Genomic DNA, 23,984 nt, shown 5'->3' on the forward strand with positions numbered 1-23,984 from the left:
GGTACTGCTCAAGCAGTTATTAAAAATTCATCTGGTTTGTTTATTGGTGTTCGTTTAATGATTGATTCTGGTAGTACTGCCAATTTCATCACAAAATATCTTGTTATGAAACTTGGTTTATCTGTTCATGATTGTCATCAAAATTTCTCTGGTTTGAATTCCTCGAGTGTAGGGAATTCTTCTGGTGTTGTGAAATGTTTGTTGAAACCTAAGGGCTCAAATCACCCTCGTCTAGAAGCTGAGGCTTACGTGATTGATAAAATAGTTGGTTCATTGCCCCCTATTTATCTCAGTTTGAAAGTGCAAAATGAGTTGGAAGAAATCTGTGAAATGAAATCACAACTTTGTAATCTTCTAAACTGTGCTCATATCAAGTTGAATAAATGGAGCAGTAATTCTCCTGAGTTCTTGGATTTGATTCGTTCTGTAAACACTCAAGTACCACTTCATATCAGTGATGAGCCTAATTCAAATGTGAAAGTTCTTGGCATAATGTGGAACCCAACTACTGATTGTTTTCATATTAAAGTCTCCGTTCCAGAGTTTCAAAAGAAAAACTCTAAGCGCACTGTTCTGTCTGTTATCACGTGTCTGTATGACCCTCTCGGCTTTATAGCTCCAGTAATCTTCAAAATGAAATGTGTTTTACAAGAGCTGTGGAAGTTGGACATCAATTGGGATACGCCGATTCCTGTTGACTACAACGAATGCTGGAACGAGCTGATGAGAGAGCTTCCTGCTCTAAGTTCACTTTCAATTCCTTGATGCGTTTATGGTGATGCTTTTTCTTGTCAAATACTTGGGTTTTCCAACGCATCGCAGAAAGAAATCTGTGATTGTATCTTCTTGAGAGTTGTGTTGTCAGAATCTACGGTGAAATGCTTCCTGTTGAAAGCTAAAACTAAAGTTGCGTTGTTGAAAACTCTGTCTATTCCTCGATTAGAGCTTCAAGCTGCGTTGTTGCTTTCGCGATTGTATGTTTCAGTCCTTCCTTCACTGGAAAAAATCAATCTTCAATCTACGTTTCTGTTCAGTGATTCAACTATTGTTTTATCTTGGTTGCATATACCTCCTTACAAGTTGCAAACGTTTGTTGCAAATCGTGTTGTGAGAATATTAGAGTTGACTAATATTTCAGATTGGAATCACATTGGTACTGATTTCAATATTGCCAACGTTGGTTCAAGAGGCGTTTCTCCCCAAAACTTGTGCAATTCGCAAGATTGGTTCAATGCTCCAACGTGGTGTTCTAATTCGTTGTCATGTTGGCCGTTGTCATCTATGACTTACCCAGCTACTGAAATTCTGCCTGATGTGAAACAAAATAAAGGTGTTGTTTTGAATATCACTGAAGAGATTGCTGTTATTCAGATAACACGTTTCTCCTCATTGTTACGTTCCTGTGCTTATGTTTTACGTTTCGTGAATAACTGTAAAGCATCAATTAGTGGTGTCTGTCGTAAATCAGGCGCTGCGCACTTAGTGTTCAAGAGTTGAAAAGTGCACAAATTTATTGTGTTAAAATTGTTCAAAAGTGTCATTTCAATCGTGAACTCAACCTATTGAAAGAGGGTAAACCTTGTGATAAGAGTTTCCAAAATTGTCTGTATTCTTGGATTGTGATGGTGTGATTCGTGTTGGTGGCAGATTGGTAAATAGTGCTTTAGGATATGAAGCCAAGTATCCTTGTTTGATACATAAAGATAGTCATTTTACTAAACTCCTCATTGAGTATTATCATATTTCTCATCTTCATGCTGGACCAAGAATAGTGCGTGCTCTTATTCAGCATTATTTTTGGATTGTTGGAACACACAGTGTTATCAGAAATGTGATTTTCAATTGTACTCGTTGCCGTTTATTCAATGCAACTCCTCTTGCTCCCGTCATGGGTGATTTTCCCAGCTCTCGTGTTGTTCCCAGTGCTCCCTTTCTGAAGGCTGCGGTCGATCTAGCTGGTCCTTTCACTGTCAAAGAGAGTATTCGGCCCAAAGCTTGCACGTACAAGGCATACTTTGCACTGTTTGTCTGTCTGGCAACAAAAGCTTGTCACATTGAGGTGCTTACAAGTCTTTCATCCGAAGAGTTTATTAACACTCTCCATCGTTTTGTTTCTAGGCATGGATTGCCTAAAGAAATATTCTGTGATCAAGGGACGAATTTCAAAGGTGCTGCGCGACAATTGAAGGAAATTGTTGAATTTCTCAGATCATCAGGAAATCAATCCAACGTCTGTGATGCGATGTCATCTAAAAGCATCCAATTTTGTTTTAATATTCCACATGCTCCTTTCATGAATGGAATCTGTGAGTCTAATATTAAAAATGTGAAATTCCATTTGTTTCGTGAAGTGTGAAATTTGGTCCTAACTATTGTTGAGCTTTCCACTCTGTTGGTGAAAATTGAGGCGATACTCAATTTGGGACCGTTGTATGCACTCTCTTCATCTCCTGATGACTACAAGGTGCTGACTCCCGGACATTTCCTTGTTCATCACCCTCTGTTGGTGGTTCCTGAAATTGATGTGAGTGATGTCAACGAGCACAGACTGTCTTGTTGGGAAAAGGTTAATCGCTTCACTCAGAGATTGTGGAAGAGGTGGGAGAGTGAATACCTCCACACTCTTCAACAGAAGAATAAGTGGTTTGACACAAACCTTCAGGTAGGGCAGTTAGTATGGATTAAAGAGGACAATTCATCACCCTTATCATACCCGTTAGGTAGAGTCACCCAAATCATAAGTGATGCTAAGGGTGTTGTGCGCTCAGCTCACGTGAAAACTAACTCTGGTGAGTATGTTAGGCCAGTTAGGAAACTTGCCCCCATACTTCCCTATTAGTTTAACCCACACACCAAGTTTTCCGTTTTCCCTTCGTTTTTCCTTTTCTACCGTTCAGTGCATGTTGTTTTGTTTTTCCTTTACTTTTAAATTTTTTTTTTTTTTTTGAGTTTATGTTCTTGGAAATGGGGCATTCCAAGGCGGGCGGAGATGGTGGATTCATGGAGGATCGGCAGCCTTGATTGTGGGTTGATTAGTTTGTGCTTTCCTCCCCTTCCCCCTCTCCCAAAGAGGCAAGATAACCTCTCTCCCTCACCCCTCCTTCATCCTCCCCATTTATCTTTCAACCCAGCACTTCAAGAAGCATGCTCGAGAAGTCAACAACGTTTCATTCCATTTCTCCTGTTCCGTGGCGTTCGAGTTGAATGCAATTACCTCGTTCCGTTTCATGATATATGTACAATATCATATAGGCCTACACATGAAGACAGGATATCACCAGTAACTTCTACACTCGAGATATACAGTCCACTTCCTCGCCAGTTCCAAGTTAGTGCAAATTAATAGACTTTCTTTTGGGGCTGTCGACGTTTTCATGAATTAAATCTTAACTGTACCCCAATCCATAGGTTTGGGGACAGGACGGGATTACCAGTCACTTTGCGCACTAGTTGCACAAATAACTATTTCCTACAGTTACCTTGAAAAGTGACCATTCCTGCACTGATTACAGAACGCAAAGAATCACTTTTCTGCACTAGTCCACAAAGTATTACTTTGCATACTCTTAATACTTTGCGTATTATCTTGCAGCCATCCCAATCAGCTGTCAACATTGTTGGCGTGTATTTTGAATGCGAATTTGTTCTATCTATATTTTTTCTGATTTACAAATAAATAAAAATGAAAACTCATTAAATTATACATTTTGAATATTATCAATTATTCATTATTTCAAATAATATTTTTTTCATTCATATATTGATTGGTTAAAAAAATTATTTAGAAATTAAGATTTATTAAAGGTTTCAAATTAATTGGATTAGGCTAATTTAGTTTTTAATTTGAATAAATTAGCGATTATTAATTTTCAATTGGATTATCAAGTTTAAAATAAATTATAGTTGTGATTAATAACAAAATTATACAGACAAACATTAATTTGATGGATTTCAGCTATTATTCTACCCATAATCAACCACTTTTCATATTCAATGTTAACTGTAGGAAAAATTTTATGTGAAATATGTGCGCAAAGTTCCTCAGCTGCACTCAAGAAACCATTCCGCCCTCACCTACGGCTCGTGCATAAACGTTTCTTTCGGTGCAGCAAACTGTCACTTTATGCACTAGTTGCACAAATAACTATTCTTGAGTGCAGCAAACGAACTTTGCGCACGTATTTCACATTACATTTTTCCTACATTTACCATTGAATATGAAAAGTGGGTAATTATGGGTAAAATTCCCTGAAATCCATCATAATGTTTCTCTGTGTAATTTTATTATTAATAGAAACCTTAGTTTATTTGAAATTGAATAATAATAGAATAGAATAGAATCTTTATTGCAGCAATATCTGAGGTCATCAGATACAATACAAGTGTCAAATATATACAACATGATACAAAATAAAAATATATTACATCAGTAAGTTACACTATCACTAATTCGTATTTAATTCATTTTTATTCCATATTTTTAATTCAGATTTTTTTTATTATTATTGATTTTTGCCTTCCAAGCATTATCTCCATCTATATAGTAGACAAATAATAATAATTGTTTATTGCCAGAATTATACAAATATATTTATGTTATTCATTTTTTTTCATCTGCAATCTTTAATTAGCAAATAATTACAAATTACAAATAATTACTAGCAATTAAGATGCTTTATTCTTATAAATCCTCTAAGATTCTCACAAGATCAGTGATAATACTTTTTTTTATCTTCCTATTTTATTTCACCTGCACTTTTAGATGAATATGTTAGAAGGAGTATATATATTTTATTTCGATAATATACAGTGCAATTAATCTTATTTGTATTAATAACTAGATTAGCACAGAGCCGAATTTATACAGTCCTGTCCAAAGAAACATTTTGATTATATCTCACCAACTTGACTCTACTGAAAAGAATATATTTCATTTTCTATACTTTGTTTTGCTTGATTTCCATCTTCTTTCCGTTTCAACTGTTCATTTCTTCTTCTTTCTTTTTTTCTTTGATGCTTGCCAATATTATTGTCCTGCTATTTCTTCCAGCCGCTTGCCGCTTCTGTTCCGCCTTGCTGTTCCGTGTCAATCACTCTGTCTGCTCGGCTGGATGATAGTGTGGCCGCGCTGAATGTCGGCGATGTCCTCAAGCAGGTGGTCTCCCCATTCCCCGATCAGCTCAATATCACTCACGTCAACGCCCAATCACTCCTTTGTCACATAGATGAGTTCAGATGCACTTTTAGTGATTGTGTTTCCGACATTATACTAGTTTCGGAGTCCTGGCTAAAGCCTGCCATCCCGAATCGGCTTGTTGCACTTGATGACTACATGCTCATTCGTAATGACCGTTTGCACAAAAATGGCGGCGGGGTTGCTGCGTACATTAAACGTGCTCTGCTCCCTGTACATAAACTCTCGTGCATCAAGGCCTGAATATATGTTTTTTGAAATTATGAGCAATGGCGTCAAATTGTTGATCGCGGTATGCTACAGGCCGCCTCATATTGGCTTCATGTCTGAGTTTGAGGAGGCACTTTTAGAGCTGATGATGCCCTATGAACATGTGGCTATCATGGGTGACTTTAATACTGACTTACTTGGACCTGACACTTATGACAAGGTGCAACTGACTACTATGTTCTTTGCGAATAGTATGACCCTGCTGCCTCTCCAAGCTACTCACCATACATCCACCTCGGACACGCTTCTATATCTCGTAGCCGTCGCTGATAAGAAATCCACTGTGAGCCATGGGCAGATCCCTTTCCCAGGACTTTCAGCAAATGACTTGATCTACCTTGTTTACAACATTAAGCGACCTAAACCTAAACCGAAAATTATTACCTACAGAGATTACAACAATATTAACCTTCCTAATCTATTTAATGATACATTTAATCTTGACTGGCTGAGCATTTTCAATACTAATGATGTAAATCAAATGTCAAACGTAATAAATGACAATATCCTCTTCCTTTATGAAAAACACGTCACTCTTAAGACTCGCAGAGTAACCAGAGACCCAGCTCCATGGCTCACTGAGGGAATGATCGTGATTATTGGTGTAAGAAGGCTAGGCAGTCTAAGATTCCTGATGATTTTAATCGTTACAAGCGCTTACGAAACTTGTGTAAGCAAATGATCAGGAACGCAAAGGCTGGCTTCTACCAAAATTTGATATCATCTAAGAGATCATCAACATCATCATTATGGCGAGTTCTGAGAGAGATTGGAGCCAGCAAAGAAAGGCAGCCACCGACCGTTGCTCACTCACTTGACACTCTCAATGACTTTTTCACTGATATCCCTGTGGGTTTGGACCAAGCCCGTGCTTACTATAATTCTTTACCAGGAATCCAATCAAATGAAGACTTCTACTTTTCTGGAGTTACTGAGCAGGAGGTTTTTCTAGCTATTAGAAGAATTAAAAGTAATGCGGTTGGAGCTGATAGTATCCATATCAAGTTTTTGAAAATCCTTCTTCCAATGATTCTTCCTTTCCTAACCCATCTAATTAACACCTCACTAATGACTTCAGTTTTTCCTGAAGACTGGAAACGCTCTATTGTTATTCCTCTGAACAAAATTCCTAACCCTCTCACTCCCTCAGATTATAGGCCTATCAGCTTATTGCCTGTCCTGTCAAAGGTACTGGAGATTATTGCTCAATCCCAAATGAGTATGTACATTCATGACTCTGGTTTGATTAGCGATTTCCAGTCGGGGTTCTGTGGTGGTCACAGTACCACCTCGGCTCTGCTGAGAGTTGCTGATGATATCCACGGGGCTATGGATGGTAGACAGTTAACTGTTCTAGTATTCATTGATTTTAGTAAGGCCTTTGACTCCATTTTTCACCCCACCCTCTTGTATAAACTTCGTAAATTGGGATTTTCAAACACCACTGTAGCATGGGTAAGGTCTTACTTGCAGGGTCGGTGTCAGAGTGTGAGAGTGGAGGGTGTCTCTTCACAGTGGCGCAATGTGGATAGAGGAGTGCCTCAGGGGTCGGTCTTGGGTCCTCTACTGTTCAGCATATACATAAACGACGTGACTAGTTCTCTACTAACCACCAGATATCATCTATATGCAGATGACCTGCAAATCTATAAACACTGTAGTAAAAAGGATTTCAACAAGACAGTAGAGGAAATCAATGACGAATAGGTACGTTTACTTGATTGGGCTGGTAATAATAGGCTAAAGGTGAACGAGACAAAGTCAAAGGCAATCGTGGTTGGTTATTCGAGACTACTGAACACACTTGACTTGTCAGATGGACCATATATTACAATCAATGGCGTTCAATTAGAGTACAGCTCAGACGTGAAAAACTTGGGACTCACTATGACTAAAACCTTGGACTGGACAAACAATGTGACGTTGACATGCAATAGGGTGATTGCTGGGATCAAGACGTTGAAGAAGATTTCTGACATTATTCCTTTTTCAACAAAGGTTATGTTGGTGAAGACCTTGATTATCCGGGTTTTCAACTATTGCGACATTGTAACTACTGACATGACTGTTCAACTACTTCAGAGGATGCAGCGTGCGCATAACTACTGTGCCCGCTTCATCTTCAACCTCAGACGTGATGACCATGTGACTGAATACTTTGACTGACTTGGACTCATGAAGCTACATGAATGTAGGTCATTCCATGCTGTTCTCCTTCTGCATAAAGTGTTGAAAACTCAGACACCCAAGTACTTAGCTGGAGACTTTCACTTCTTGAGTGACATTAGTCGGGGTGGTACTCGGTATGGTCCCCATCTGCTGGCTGTCCCAACTCACAGGACAGTCATGTTCAACAAGTCCTTTATTGTGACGGCTTGTGGATTGTGGAACACATTGCCTGTTGAGCTGAGGCGAATTGAGGAACCTCGTCGGTTTGGCGCGGCTGTTTTCAGGTGGATCAGGGGTGGTGTGGGTGGCTGGACCTAGCACATGGTTCATTGGCCAGTTTTTCTTTCTTTTTTCTTTTTCTCAAAATAATTAAATATTTATTATTTCTCTTTCTTCCTCTTCTTCTTCTTCTTCTTCTTTTTCTACTTCTACTTCATCTTTTGTAACATTGTATTATTTTTCAGTTTTTATTCTTTAATTTCTATTCATATCTTAATTATAATTTAGGTTTTGTTATCATTATTTTTTCTCCATTGATTGTTTTTTGTATTTCAATAATATTTATATTTACCTTGTTTGTAATATTGTATATATATTTTTTTTCTTAATTTGATTTGTTCAATCTAGTAATAAATTTAGTGATGTATCGGAGGGTTGAGTGGAAGAGAGGGCCGGCTGCGCCCTAACTCCGCCCTCCTAGGTAAAAATAAAGGCAGCTATTCTATTCTATTCTATCAGTACCCTATGATAATATGTCACCTGATTTTCAAATTATAACCGAATATTCCTAGCTAATGTATAAAAATCTTCAATCTTGTTTAAAGGGTTAGCTGTTAAGAAACGTGTCATATGAATTTTAAAAGTTCCATTCTCCATATTTCTAAGATCTTCAGGAAGTGAATTAAACTATTTTATTGATAAAAATAGAAATGTTTTTTGTGTACTAGAATAGGTATACCGATAAGTAGTCAAATTACCCCTATTTCTAGTGTTATGGCTATGAACTACCCCCTGCTCCACAAACTTCTCCAAATTCTCCTTAACATAATAAGGCTCTGTTGAACAAATATTGAAGGTAGAGTCAATATTCCCAGAATTTTAAAATGCTCATCACACTGTGCTCGCTTAGAAAGCCCACAAATCAGTCTGATAGCCTTTCTCTGTATTCTAAAAAGTCTACCTCTGTAAGCTCTGGAACCCCAAAGTATGGTGCCATATGACAGATGAGAATTTATGTGAGCGTAATAAATCACCTTTAAAACATCCAAACTGACATATGACCTCAGTTTTCTAATTAAGAAGACTCCCTTATTCAGCTTGCTAGCAACAATGTCAATATGCTGGGACCAACTAAGGCAAGTGTCAAGTGTGAAGCCCAGAAACTTTGCCTCTTTCTCCTCATTCATAGTCAGTCTTCTATTATAACTGATAGTCAAGTTCTGAACTTTATCAAAGTTTACACATAATAAATTTTGAATTACACCAGCTCTCGATCGAATCAGCCAAGTCCTGGGAAGCTTCACTCAATGAAACTACTGTGGGAAAGCTCAGAAAAACACACAGATCATCCGCAAGCAAATAGCTTTTGGCTGGAGGGTTTACCAGAATAGGTCCTAAAATAGAACCCTGAGGCACGCCATGGGAGACAGGTAGATACTGTGACTCAGATTCCTCAAAAACAACCTTCTGGAATCGATCCCCCAAATAAGATTCTACCAGTCTCAAAGATCTTTCCTGGAAGCCATAAAATGCAAGCTTATCTAGCAACAATTTGTGCGATACAGTGTCAAATGCTTTTGACAGGTCAAACAATTTAGTCTGAGTAAATTTCTTGTTTTCTAAAGAATTCAGACAATCCCTGTATAGATCAATTGCAGCTCTAACCGTATTTCTCCCAGTCCTATATCCAAACTGAGAATTGTTGAAAAGATTGTTTCTTTCGAAGTAATCCACAATTTGATCATTTAGAGCCTTTTCAAGTACTTTTGAAACAGTAGTGGTTATGTTAATAGGCCTAAAGTTATTATAATCTGATCTACAGCCTTTTTATATATGGGCAGAACTTTGTTCATCTTCAAGCTTTGTGGAAAAACACCTTCAAGGATTGAACTATTAACTAAGTGTGTAAGAGGATCTATAATATAATCAGGACTGAGTTTAAGCATCCTAGGACTAATGTCATAGACGTCTGCACTATTACTCCCCTTCATTTTCTTGAGTATATTAATTATGTTATCTGTTTCAACTAATTCTAATTCAAATCTGGACGTGGGCGCACAGTAACCAGCTCTCAAAAAGTCCATTGCACTACGACTGGAACTTTTACTTTTAACTTCAGCTACAATTTTATCTATGTTTTCTGTAAAGAATTTGTTGAACTGATTTGAGTTTAGTGAGCCTTTTTTAATCATTGACTTGGATTTACTCAGTTTTTTAATCATTCCCCAAATTGCCTTGCTCTTGTTTTTGGATTCAATAATTTTTTTGTCATTTTGTGTCTTCCTTAGAGTCACTAACATGTCTTTGAATTCCTTTTTTCTAATTTTATACAGAATCTTATGATTAAGATAAATTTTATATTCTTACATTCTTGATATTCATTAATTCAACACTGTAGATTTTGCCTGGCTTAGGAGCTGTTGTCTTTAATTTTACAGTCTTCAATGGAAATGTCAAATCCACAATATTCTTGAGTGTTTTCAGGAAAAAGGAGGTTTTTAGTTCTAGATTGCCATCTCTATATAGGTCCGTCCAATTTATTTTATGTAGCAAATTTTGAAAATGTATAATACTGTCACTGTTGATGTGTCGAATAATTTTGGTTTCTGTGCAATTGCTTCCTGAATGTTTTGAAAATAATCTTTTTCTAAATGTGAGAGCCCAATGATCTGAGTACCATGTCTTTTCAACCCCACATGTAAAAGAACCTTCACTGATGGTAGTGATGATATTGTCAATACAGGTTCCCCCATTAGATGAATTAGGTCTGATAATATTGTTATAACTCATCGTCAATCCAAAAGAAACAAATAAGTCCTTTAATTCCTTAATATTATTGTCATTGCTTATAAAATCATAATTGAAATCAGCACATAAAATCATGTTATTGGCATATTTCAAGACATGTTCTAATATACTACTTAGTCTATCCAGGAATATGTTAAAATTATTGTTTTCAGAGTTTGGTCTATATAGAGCTAAAACTATTGTATTTGAATGCACTAAATGGATAGCTGTCGCCTCTAAAACCATCTCTATTGACATCTCATTTATGATTTCAAGCCTTTCAAAATCTAGTCCATTTTTCACATAGATCAGGGCACCCCCATGTTTCCTGTTGACCCTACAAAGCATTCCCAATTGAAAAGCCATTGATTCCATACAAGTCAACCTCCTCTGACTCCAACCATGTTTCAACTATACACGCAATGTCCACATTCAAGTCTTTAAGTTGATATTCAACAGAATCAAGCTTATTTCTGATGCTTTGAACGTTCCAATGGAAAATAATAATATTAAAATTGTCGTAATTCTGTTCATTATAATATTTAACTTGATTACCTGACTCAACAATATACTCTATACATGGATTTCTATGTGCTCTGCTTCTTCTAAGACCTGGGCTTCGTAATGACTGGTATCTGTAAGACTGGATTTGAATTCAATCCCATCTCACAAACTCCACCTGTGATCAAACCTGACAAATTATTACAACTCTCAACACCAACAAATGAACAGTCATTGCTTGAAGAAGAAGCTGATTTGATTGACAAGACTGGGGCCACGTCATACGTCTGAATAGATCCTAATAGTAAATTCAATAACTCATTTGCAAGTCTTATTTTCCCATGCCTATTAAGATGCAGCCCATGCCGAGTGTGAAATCTCGCCTGGTAGCTCCATATGCTTAGCATACTCAGAGAAAACTCTTGGGAAATTGAACAAACAGCTTCATTAAAAGACTCTATACACTTGTTCATATGCGACCCCACTGCAAGATCATACCTGTATGGTATTGTCGAAAGAATCAACCCTAACTTATTGTTCCTCAGTGTTCTGAGCTTCATATACAATTATAAATGTCTATCTCCGTGTCATTAAAGCTATTTGTTCCCCCTATAAGAACAACAGTATCATCTTGTTTCATTGTGCCAAGCTCGAATGATGACAAAATACCATCCATGATATAATTAATCGGTGCGCTGGTAGAAATTAATGACTTGAACTTGAAGTTAGAGGCTGACTTCCTATCCATCAACTCCCTTATGCCTTTCACATGGAGGTCACCCCACAGCCAAACACTTGAAGAGTCTTCAACAAGAATGTCATTTTCAGGAGAAACATTTTCAATCTGATAATTATTTCTATAAGTTCCTATTCCATTAAAAACTGAGCTCATCATGGAACATGCATTAAGAAAACTGTTCAGTACTGACTTGGCCTTCCCAACATTGGTCTTCATATCTAATAATAATAATAATAATAATAATAATGCTTTATTTTCATTATGATTTTACAATAATATCTTATAACATAATAAGTCTTAGCATCTGAAGCTTGGCTTTCGCCGTCAGCTCGAGTTGAGTTTAATTCTCATTTAAACATTATAGCGCCATTGTGAATAAATAGATATAAATAGATACATGTTACACAACTACACTGTATTAACTACAATAAACATAAATACAAAAATACAATAATACTATATTAATTCATTATCTGCCGATTTTTTTATAAATTAACAGGAAAAATATCTTCACTAACTGTAACCCTATGATGAGAGAGTCCCCTCCTCTCTTTCCTTTTCTGCATGATTCAATTTTTTTTTCTTTTGTATTCTTTATAGAAATCTTCAGAGAAGTAATTAATCCACATCATTCATGGCCTCTTTTATTAATTCTTGAAAAGTTTTGTGAAAGTTGAACCTATAAATGGATAAACAATAATAAATCTTTGAAAGTTATTCTCTTTAGATTGAATGTCAATTTTTCTCCTTAATAATTGAAATTCTCTATCAGGAACCAACGATAATTCCACGCGCACTTGCAGAATTCAACTAGCCCTCGCCAATTTCCGCCGTTAACAACTTCTATGTATTCAACTTCTGATAGAACTGAACTACCCAGCCACTTTCTTCTCCATTCTCTCAGTACCAAGCACCTTGCAACAAAATGAAAAGTATTCTCTCTTTCACCTGAATTACACATTGAACATGTTCCACTCCTACCCTCTATCCATGGTCTATCATTCAAGTATAGCATTTCTCCTCTCACTTTCATTATCCACCCTATATCTGACAATGAAAACTCCTCCTTCAGGTAACCTTCATCCTCCAAGTTCACACTTCTAAGTTTGTTATATATCACATGATATCGAGCTGAATTCGCTGCAGTTTTGAATTCCTCCTTATGTTTAATCGCCGTTAACTCACAAACCTTATTTAATTCATTCTTCCAATTAGCCAAATTGTCCAGACTTAGGTTAATGTCGGCATTCAATCCTTGTGTTATATCAAGCCAGCTCTTGTACCAAAATATTCTTCTTTTGACAACTTCAACTGCTAACAGTTTTGGTAAACGCCAGTCCTGCATTGTCATCACCTTGTTTATATAATTAAAGTGCAATCGAAGCGTATATTCAAATAGCGGAGGCTCTCCTGTTTCTAGAAATAAGACGTAGCTGGGCGTATTGTAGGGTAAGTGAAATAGTCTTTTGATGAAGAAACGCCACAATTTTTCCACCTGTTCATATCTTCTGTATCCCCAAACCTGAGAAGCATACACCATGATTGCCCTCGACACTGCTCTGTACAAAATCCACTTAGCAGTCAACGGAATCTTTTTATTACTTATCAATTGCTCCCATCCTGAATTTAGACCCGCTTTAGCGCTACTCAATTTTTCCTCAAGGTGTGGATGCATATTTAGTGAGGGTGTCAGCAATACTCCCAAATACTTATATTCATTTACTTTCTCTATTCTTTTTCCCTCAAAAAACCATTTCTCCTGCCTTCCTTGCCTTCCACCTTTTCTAAAAACCATTACTTTAGATTTGTTCAGGTTCACTCTAAGATTCCACCGTTTGCAGTAAACCTCTAGACTGACAATCATATCTTGTAATTCTCTTTCCGACTCAGCCAGCAACACAATGTCATCTGCATACATGAGTAGTTTTATACGAAGGTTGCCCACTCTTGCTCCTCCTCCCAATTCACCCTCCAAATCATTAATAAAAAGAGAGAATAGAAGCGGGCTCATCTGACAGCCCTGTTTCAAGCCTACTCCTGCGCTGAACTCCTCCGACAGGCCCTTCTCACTCCATACTCGCGCCTTGGTTCCATCATTTCCGCAATAAATATTGCGGAGCATATTTATGAACTTCGTTGATATCCCCATGCAAGAAAGCTTATAGAAAAGCGCTCGCCTGTCTACTGTATCGAAAGCGGCCGAGAAGTCGACATAGAAACAGAAGAGTTTACCTCGTTTTCTACTAATTTTCAGATTGACTATCGATATTAAATTGAATATATTATCCACCGTAGAATACCCCTTCCTGAAGCCAGCCTGATACTCGTTCAATATTTTATTTGTTTGAACCCACTCCTCTAGTCTAATCAATAGATTTCCTGCGAAAAGCTTTGCAATGGCATCTATGAAGGCTATACCTCTGTAATTCATTGTTAGATTTACATCTCCTTTTTTGTGTAGAGGGAAAACTATCGATACTTGAAATGAATTTGGAACATTTGCAGTTCTGTAAATATTATTGAAAATTCTCGTGATTCTTCCAAACAATTCCTCGGTGCCATTCTTATAAAATTCATAAGGTATGCCGTCCAGTCCTGCTGCTTTATTATTCTTTGCTTTTCGCAAGAGTACTTTCAATTCATCCACTTCAAAATCTCTGTCTAGGATATCATTGCAAACCAACGGCTCTGCGTACAGAACTGGATCGGTGCTAACTGGTGGATTCAATAAGCTCTTAAAATGTTTGATCCAATCATCTGCGTTTATGCTGTTTGTTATTCGCCTGGCGGATTTTTTAAAGAGTCTTATCGCATTCCAGAACTTCTTCGTATCATACGCATTTTTTAGCTCTTCATAAATATTCGCAAGATGCATTTCTCTTTTGGTTTGACATAACTTCCTGTACTTCTTTTTTTCTTCAATATACATATCTTTCACCGTTGCCGTGTTACCCTTTCTAAATAGATTCAAAAGACCAAACATCTTATCTCGAGCTCTTCTACAGTCGTTATCAAACCAGGGTTGTCTGAATTTAGTACGACCTTGACCGTGAACAAACGTTGAACAAGCTGCCTTCTCTATACAATCGCAAACCTCTCTTATCGCCATCTGATTATCGCCTTCATCCTCATAATTGACTGTTTCTGATTCTCTCAATTTTGCTGTTAGTTTATCTTTATAAAACCGTTCATCATTCCTACTCCATATAAGCTTTTTTGGCAAGGTCTCACAGTCGTTATTCTCGTTACCTAGTACTTCATTTCTGAGTTGTAAGCCTAATGGCATGTGGTCTGAATATGATTTTTCTATTACTTCGAAATCATTCACGAATTTCAGCAAATTTCCCGCCACTGCAACCAAATCATTCACTGCAACTCCCATGCCTCCAATAAACGTTAATTCACCTAGCTTATCACTAGGCGTTCGCCCATTGAGTACAATCAAGTTATAATCATCACATAGTTCTAAAAACCTCCGACCCCTGTTGTTCCACTCTTTATCTTTCGAAACTCTCCTGTATGCAAACCTCTTATTATCCATAGGTAAACTTTCATCATTAATTAACTGCATTTCTCCAATACGTACATTCATATCCCCTATCAGTATAATATTGGACACTACATTGGAATACATAAAGTTCATCAAGCTCATAAAATCATCATTCCAGTAATTACAGTTTAAGTAAATAGGCAACAAGTTTATTTCTACCTGAAAAAGAGAATTAATATTTACAACTAAATAACTATTTATACATTTAAAAGTGAGTTTTTTACAGTGCATTGACAGTTTATTTATTCCCAACATCATTCCTCCACTAGCTCTACCAAATTGTGATTGTCTTATTGCGCCTTGCCACCTTAACTCAAAGTTATGGAAAACATTTTCATAATAAGTAACATCTTTATCCTCAACAAAAGTCTCAGCAAGGCAGATCACATCAAATCCGCTCAAAAATGACAAGAAACCTAATTCATTTATTTTTGATTTGAGTCCACAAATATTATAATACAAGATTTGCGTCACCTGTGTGCGAGTGCTGCTCTCCTCTCCACATGAAACGGTTTCGCTCGAACGCTGACAGCGGGCCTCCCCCTATGCATTCACTTCGTTGCTTTCGAGAATCTTCTTGATTATTGGCTTGAAATCGTGCTTGGCCAATTCGCTCAGCTTGCCGGCACCGTCTTCTTTTCCGCAGCGGAGTCCTTCTTCCAACGACCACCAGAATGAACGTCCTTCCAGCCAGAGCTGGTCACCTCTCAGGAAGCACTTCAGTTGGCTGTTATTCTTTAGTAATTCCTTTCTCAATGCGAGAAGCTTGCTTCTTTTCTTTCTGGTCGCAAGAGAGAAGTCCTTTTGAACACTAAACTTGGTACCCTTCAGCTTGTTGACATGTTTAAATATATTTTCCAAATCCTGGTCTGAAGGAATATGAGCGATTATTGCTGCATTGTCCTTTCGTGGGCCGAGAATATGAGCTCTATTCACTTGCACCTGCCTGTCACATCTGAGCACATTTGAGCAAAAGTTCATCACTTCCACACGACAGTCAGTATCACCCTGGAACTTGAGACCCCTGAATATTAGATTATTTCGGCGAGAACGATCTTCATAATTGTCCAGCCTACGATTAATATGACTATTCACTTCTTTCAAGCGTTTAATGTCTTTTTTAAGCTGAATATTTTCCTCCTTTAGCTCAGTGATCAATGATTTAATCCCCAAAATATCGTCCTTGGATGCCAAAGCACTAAATTTTTCGTCGAACAGTTTTTTCATTATAGCCTCAATGTTTAACACTAACTCGTCATTCCGAGAATCACACCCTTTTTTTGCAGTCTGCTTTTCCGATTCCGGCGACTCACGCTCACGTTTTTCACCTCTCGATTGTGATGAAATGAATTTGTCCATCGTAATAAATTATTATACTAGAATAATTACTCAAGTAACAAATAAAGAAACACTTTCGTTCAATTAACACAACGATTGAAGATTCACTTGTTCTAACCAAACTTTCCGAACTACCGAGAATTATCTTTGTGATAACGGAGCAACAAAAACAACGTCTGCTCTGTTCGACTGCCGAAACTCAACTCCCTCTTCATATCTAATATCAAACACCTATTTTTCTCCAAATCAGACTGTAAAGCAGAAATCCTATTGAGAAAGAGACTTTTCTCCGTACATGTACCCTCCCCCTGCACTACATCAACAGAACAACAATCCGTACCAATATGTTGCTCGACGTCAATTACCTCGTTCAAGCGCACATTCATCTCCTCCGTTTGAGCACCAAAAGAAACGTTTACGCCCGAGCCGTAGGCGAGGGCGGAATGGTTTCTTGAGTGCAGCAGAGGAACTTTGCGCACGTATTTCACATTAAGTTTTTCCTACAGTTACCATTGAATATGAAAAGTGGGTAATTATGGGTAAAATTGCCTGAAATCCATCAAATGTTTTTCTGTGTAATTTTATTATTGATAAAAACCTTAATCCTAAAATCCTAAAGTCCTCGTTGTCCTTGGTTATAATATATAATGAATAATAATTAGCGCGTTGTGCTTCGTTGCACCTCTGCTCACTATAGCAGCCCAGTCACTGTTACCAACTTCATTTTGATTTTGCTGCACTGTTGCTCCATATAACCTACTAAGTATTTTGCGTTGCCATGTTGCAAATCTGGAGTGCAGAAAAATTTTTCCCGCACTAGAGCGGAAAAGTGATTCTTTGCGTTCTGTAATCAGTGCAGCAATGGCCACTTTTCAACGTAACTGTAGGAAAAGTTATTTTTATCATCATTTGGAGATAATAGTTATAATCGAATAAACTGTAACTAAAAAATCAACAGAATAAAATTGGGAGGAAGATTGGTGAACACTCATAATATAATAATAAATATATAACAAACAGCGAGCATCAAGGTTTGGAACTAATAACAAATACTGTCAAGTATATAATGTGGAAGAAGATATTATGTGATAACATTTCGCTATAAATTGTGAAAAAGTAATTAATAAGTAAATGAATATTAGTAATAACATTGAAGGATTGATCGGATACTATTCCACCGACTATTGTCTTAGTAGAAGTGATTACCTTGTCAGCATAGGAACTGGATCATAGGTGGTGCCTTGGTGATCCTCCTCCCACTGACGAAGAGAGGATTGGAACTCCGCAACTTCTTGGTTTGGTTCCATTTTACAGTTTTATGCGATTGCTAAACTCTAAAAAGAAACAGAAAGAATTGAGTTGAAATGCACATTATCACTAGACATTGCATCATGGAAATCTTAATTTCATCAATCATTTTTTTTTTGTTCATGAGAGTTCAATACAGTAGGAAATTTTACAGCTTAAAACCTCAACTTCTAAGGGTATGATCATTCTGGTGCGTATATGTACAAGTACACGCGTGGTCATGCATGAAAAATCGCGCAGATGAGAAACAAAATTTGGTAAAAGCAATAGGAGCACTCACAAAACGCGCGCACTTGCTGGTTGCCTTTAGTATGAGCAGCTATAGACAAGTCACAACAGTCATGTTTCAATGGCTCTTTCCAGATTGATTCTCGATTCATGCATGATCTGACATGCACTTGTTCATACACACATCACAAATCCAATGTGATCATACCCTTAGGATGAGAACACAAATGCTATCACAGACGTGTGTAACATTATTATGTCACTATTCAAACTGTAGCTGGAAATTGTTGATACGGTATTAGTAGGAGTCCTAATTGGTGGTTTATAGATAGATGCAACTATGTCAAGTGCCGGAATACTCTTCACATTACGCTAAGCTGGAATACGTGTTCGGGAGATGTAGCCGTCTTATCTAACAACATTGAAAGCTATGCTACGCTGATGTGAACAGGTCAGATAGCTTGAATTTAACATTGGGAGATAAGAGGTATTTCAGCATAGCTAAGTGTGAAGAGACCGTTGGGGACGACTGGAGTCGTCGTGGCTCGAGCACATAACCAATGCTTGAGCATTCATTGGATTTTTATGTTGTATTATCACGGTAGATAAATTAGAAGTGTTGGCTACTATATTGCTTTTACGATTCATAAGGGTGTTTACATTAGTAAAGCTTACTTGAATTCAAGTTCTTTATAGAATATAATATCAAGTGACATAGGTCTGGTAACAGAGTTTTCAGGTCGCAACTAATCAATTTTAGGACCTTACATGACTTAACGACTGTTATTAGGCAGCCAAAGACATAGACTTAGCGTGTCCATCCGAAACGCGGGTGAAGACCGAGAAGAATATCTTGCCCAGGCCGGGATTTGAACCCGGGTCTCTGAATTATAGAGCCAGCATCTAATCCACTCGACTATAGCCACTCTTATATTATATAAAATGAATGTATTTTGCAAACTTGAAGACGTTTACAAGAACAGAAACTTGAATCCAATTATACCAATGTAGACTCATCTTCAAGTTGAACATGTTTGACTTTTGGATTCATCTTGAATTCAACCTACAAATGGGAAAATAACATGAAAACAGTCTGTTGTCAGACAATGTAGAACGTATAAAAACAACTGAATAAAAAAATAAAATTAGTAGAATTGATGGTAATGTTTTGAAATCTCTCCATAATAAGAAAACAAAGAGATTGTCAAACTTCACTGAAGATTTATTAAAACTTTAAAACAGTACCATGGTTTCACGTTTACCAACGCATCATCCGCTGTACTGAGGAATAACCTGGTTAACCAGGTTAAGAATGTTTCTGTATCCTCATTCCTCAATACAGCTGATAATGCGTTGGTAAACGTGAAACCATGGTACTGTTTTAAAGTTTTTATTATATCTTCAGTGAAATTTGACAATATCTTTGTTTTCTTATTATGAATAAAAAAGTATGATGCGAGAAAAGTAGTCTATGAAATATAAGAAAAACTTTTTTGTAATTTTTTCTGTAAAAATTGACGAATCCTTATACCCCTTTTACAGGAGGTCACAGAATGAAATAAACTAAACTAAATTTTGAGATTAACTAGATGTTTCAATTTATTATAATTATATACTTTTGAGGTTATAAAAACTTGACTTATAAAAACCGAAAAGCTTTTAAAATTGCCCATTCGACTCAAAAGTTGAAAAAACTACAAGTAAAATTGACCAATGTAAAACCTACTCAAGTGTGTGATCGCAATGAATGCGTATATTATATTCAAGTGCACGTCAAATCATCAGGAGCCAAAAAACACAAAATCTGGAAAAAGCCATACAAACACGTTGTGACGTGCATGCAGTTGCTAACACTGAACGCAACCAGTACAGAACTGATGCGTTCAGTATGAACTGCGTTCCTACTGCTCTTTCCATAATTTGTTTCTCATCTGCTCGTTTGGTCATGCATTACAAAGCGTGCACTTGCACATATATATGCATTCAATGTCATTACATTCAAAGTAATGATGATGAATATTATGAATTTATAGGTTATGTGTTCAAGCTGTGCGTCTAAGGTCATCGCTTAAGAAGTGTTTAAATCAGTAAAGTTTACTTGAATTCAAGTTTTTCAACGATTAAGTTAAATAGCTGATTTTAAAAACTTGGTCATTTTTACAAGAATTTAAATTTTTATAACCTCAGATATATATATATATATATTTTATTATATAATAATAAATTGAGAAATCTGAATCATCTCAAAGTTTTTTTTTGCATAATACTTTCCTATTTAGCTTAGTTGTTTTTGAATGTATAATGTAAAAGTGGTTGAAATCCAAAGCACTTTATTCACTACAGGAGTGGCATGACATGAGCCTGAGTGGTCTCAACTTTGTATGAATAATAACACTGGTGTCTGTCTTTATATCACTATCAAGTTGTCTGTCTTTCTTACTTGTGTGGTTTAAAATTGTACCTGATCTGACAATGTATTTTTGTGAATACCATAACAAATAGAATCTATTCTATACATTTTACATTGAATAAAAACGTTATTGACCGAACGCAGTGAGGTCTATGTTTTAACTTGGATTTTCTTTCGTCTGTCTATATGTATGTATGTAACACATTTACGACCATAACACAATGCACTTATCAAAAGTGCCTTGTCATATCCAAACACAATGATAGAATTCTATGAGATTTGGCAGGAATATTCCTTTTTTAACTGCGCGTCGATGTATAGACAAGGTGTTTTGAAATTTTGCATTTAAGGATAAAAGGAAAGGAAAAGGAATTTCCTATTTACTCCAATATCACTATAATGTAGTTTATATATATATATATATATATAATATATATATATATATATATATTCTTAAGATAGGATTAATCAACTATAGAATTATTCACAATCAACCAGCTGACAAGTGGATTATTCATTGCATGCATTACATAGATGTCTGGAGAAGTTGATAAATAGGTGACACCAGATACTTGTAGATGAGAAAACTGCGTGAGGTCTACTGTCCACAGAACTACTAGTTCATATCATTTTTCTATTTTAAGTTGTATTGTACCTCAAGTTAAATCCAACAGTCTAACATGTTCAACATTTAAGAAGGTAGATGTGGCCCTCAATGAGAGCTGCAGAATTGTGACAGGTTGTCTGAAACCAACGAAAACTCACTACCTGTATCAACGCAGTGGGATAGCCCCTCCATCAATTCGAAGAGAGATAGCTGGTAGGGCTGAGCGAACTCGACAGGTTAACGACAATCGACACCCAATGTTTGGCCACACCCCTGCAAATCACCGGCTGAAGTCCTGACGCAGCTTTCTGACAAAGACACAGGAGCTGGACTCCTTGGCACCACAGGAAAGAATGATATTATGGCATGAGAGTACAGACGCGACTGATTTGGTGTTGAGGGAGCAACTATGACAGAGCTGTCATATAGCAAATGAAAAATCTGAACTGCCTTAGAGCAGAGTGTGCCTGCACGAAAGAAAATCGCTCAACTTGGAGGCAGATTGAGGACCCGTACTGCGACTGTGGCGATATCCAGTCAGATGACCACCTCCTAAAATGCTGTCTTGCACCAGCATGCACTGACAAGACATCTTTGTATCCAATTATCTATCACCTGACACGCACGAACGATCGAACATGTTCAACGTCTACTAAACTAGAAGGAGGATCTACAATGGTTTAAGGTAGTAAATTCACGTTTTTTGTGAACTCGATTTTTAGTTTACAAATTCATTCAAATTATAGCTACAGAGCTTGAATCAAAGTAAACTTGACTAATGCAAATGCCCCTAAAGGAGTTGCAATGGCTCAAGTCTAGGTCCAGTGCCGATATACATGTTATCAAATTTCTGGTTGGGATAGATTTAATATTTCATTTTAATCACAAAGATTAAACGGCGGCTACTGGTAACAAATTAAAAAAAAGTTTTACTAACATCACTTTGATCAAGACCCATCTCACACACCTCTGGACCTAGAATTACGCCGGTTAGAGATCAGGTTAAATTAGGTTTCAAAGGTAAAGTGTTAAGTTAGGGGGTTAGGGTTTTGGTTTGGGATTGCAATATGCTGGTAATGGTTGGGCTCCAGGTTGAGGTATATTTATTAATGTTTCAAAGGTAGAAGGGTGGGTTAGGTTTTTGATTTTAAATGGCAATAATATGCTAGAAGGGATAAGGGATCAGATAAGTACATCTATAAGGACTGTATCGATACGGTATAGGTTAAATGCATGCAAAATTGTGCTACTGTTAAAATTATTTTGAAAACAATAGAAACCGCCGGTTAATTTTTGTGATCAAAATAACATACTAACTTAAATCGATCCCAACCAAAAATTATAAGACAGGTATATCGGCACTGGATTTAGATTTACGCCGTTGCACTTTTAATAGAAAGGTAGAAACCATACCAAATTAGTAATAGGAGTTCCTTAAAAATTATTAAAATTTTTTAACACAAAGAAAAATGTGAAATAACATTTATTAGAACGCTAATATATAATAATAATATTAAGACCTTAGATAAATTATTATATTCAATATAAGACTACAATGTTTGACTGTTTATTTTGGACTTTCATTTAATTATTAAAAACTAAATTGTTCAAAGTGTTAAATCACTAGACCTAAATATATAATAAAACAATTTGTCTAATATAGTAAGCCAGTGATTATAGTTCCTTTTATTTTATATTGAAAATCTATTCTTTCTCTTTTGACATTATCATTTTTTTAAACATTAATAAATTGCAGTATTGCACATCCCGGAATTTGTCAACTACATAGGTTAGAATCAATCTAGAGTAGGCTTACTCAAATTATTGTACAGGAACTAAGATTGAAAATTAATTTACAAAGACTTCATAACTATAAGTTTGATTCTATTTGAAAAATACTTATGATAAGATATTGCTGAGGCACAAACCTACTTTTTAAAAGAAAACAGATTACGTTAGCTGATGTGGAAAGGTTAGATTTTTGATTTATCAAGTTTCATGTATTTTTGTGTTGATCCAACCGAGGGAATGACAGATATAAGTTATAAATGTTACTCAAGAATGTGAATATGTTACTGCTAATTTTAATAAAATAAGTAAATTAACTATAATCACTTATTTACTTACTACAACAATTATTATTATTAACACCGCATGGTTTGTTGTCTAGTCTAGATCATTGTGCAGGTGCAGCTGCTGTAGCCATTTTCCAAAATTAGTAGTATTACCAACAGTCAAGAATTTAAATAATGCTACATTTTTATAAAAAAGATATTATTTGAAATTTTATAGGAATAGAATAGTGTTTTATGATTGACTCTATACGTCAAAAGCAATTGATGCTTAAACATTTTCTAAGAAAACCCAATTTTAAGACTACATCTCTTCTTATTCTTATCCCCTCCATTATAATTTTTAACTGGATACAAGAGAAAACTTCAATAAAATTCTCCGTCCAAAAATTTGACCGTTAATTAATATTTTTGATAACATATTCACTAGAGTTACAGAATGATGAGGATTTCAACAGTTATAGAGGAATATGGGGTACGCGACAGGATCCCGTTTAAAGTGAACAATTATATTTTATTAAGCAAGGAATTATATTTTCCAATATTATCATAATGAATCTCCTCAATTCACATGAGATATTTTGTTAATTAA

The 23,984-nt window shown here is 36.3% G+C and overlaps 1 protein-coding gene across 1 annotated transcript in view; it reads right to left on the reverse strand.

Annotated features, from left to right (window-relative positions):
- The window catches only part of LOC111049932 (DDB1- and CUL4-associated factor 1), a 126,411-nt gene extending 102,811 nt beyond the window's left edge, over positions 1 to 23,600 (reverse strand). Inside the window, exons 1-2 of the mRNA XM_039431389.1 lie at positions 23,448 to 23,600; positions 17,974 to 18,101 (exon numbers count right to left, since the gene is read on the reverse strand). Coding sequence (XP_039287323.1) covers positions 17,974 to 18,074 — 101 coding nt within the window. The 5' untranslated portion in view covers positions 18,075 to 18,101; positions 23,448 to 23,600. The remainder of the gene's footprint in view (positions 1 to 17,973; positions 18,102 to 23,447) is intronic.
- Between the last annotated feature and the right edge of the window lie 384 nt (positions 23,601 to 23,984).

This window comes from Nilaparvata lugens, chromosome 6, assembly GCF_014356525.2.
Source record: "Nilaparvata lugens isolate BPH chromosome 6, ASM1435652v1, whole genome shotgun sequence".
Taxonomy (NCBI): Eukaryota; Metazoa; Arthropoda; class Insecta; order Hemiptera; family Delphacidae; genus Nilaparvata; species Nilaparvata lugens.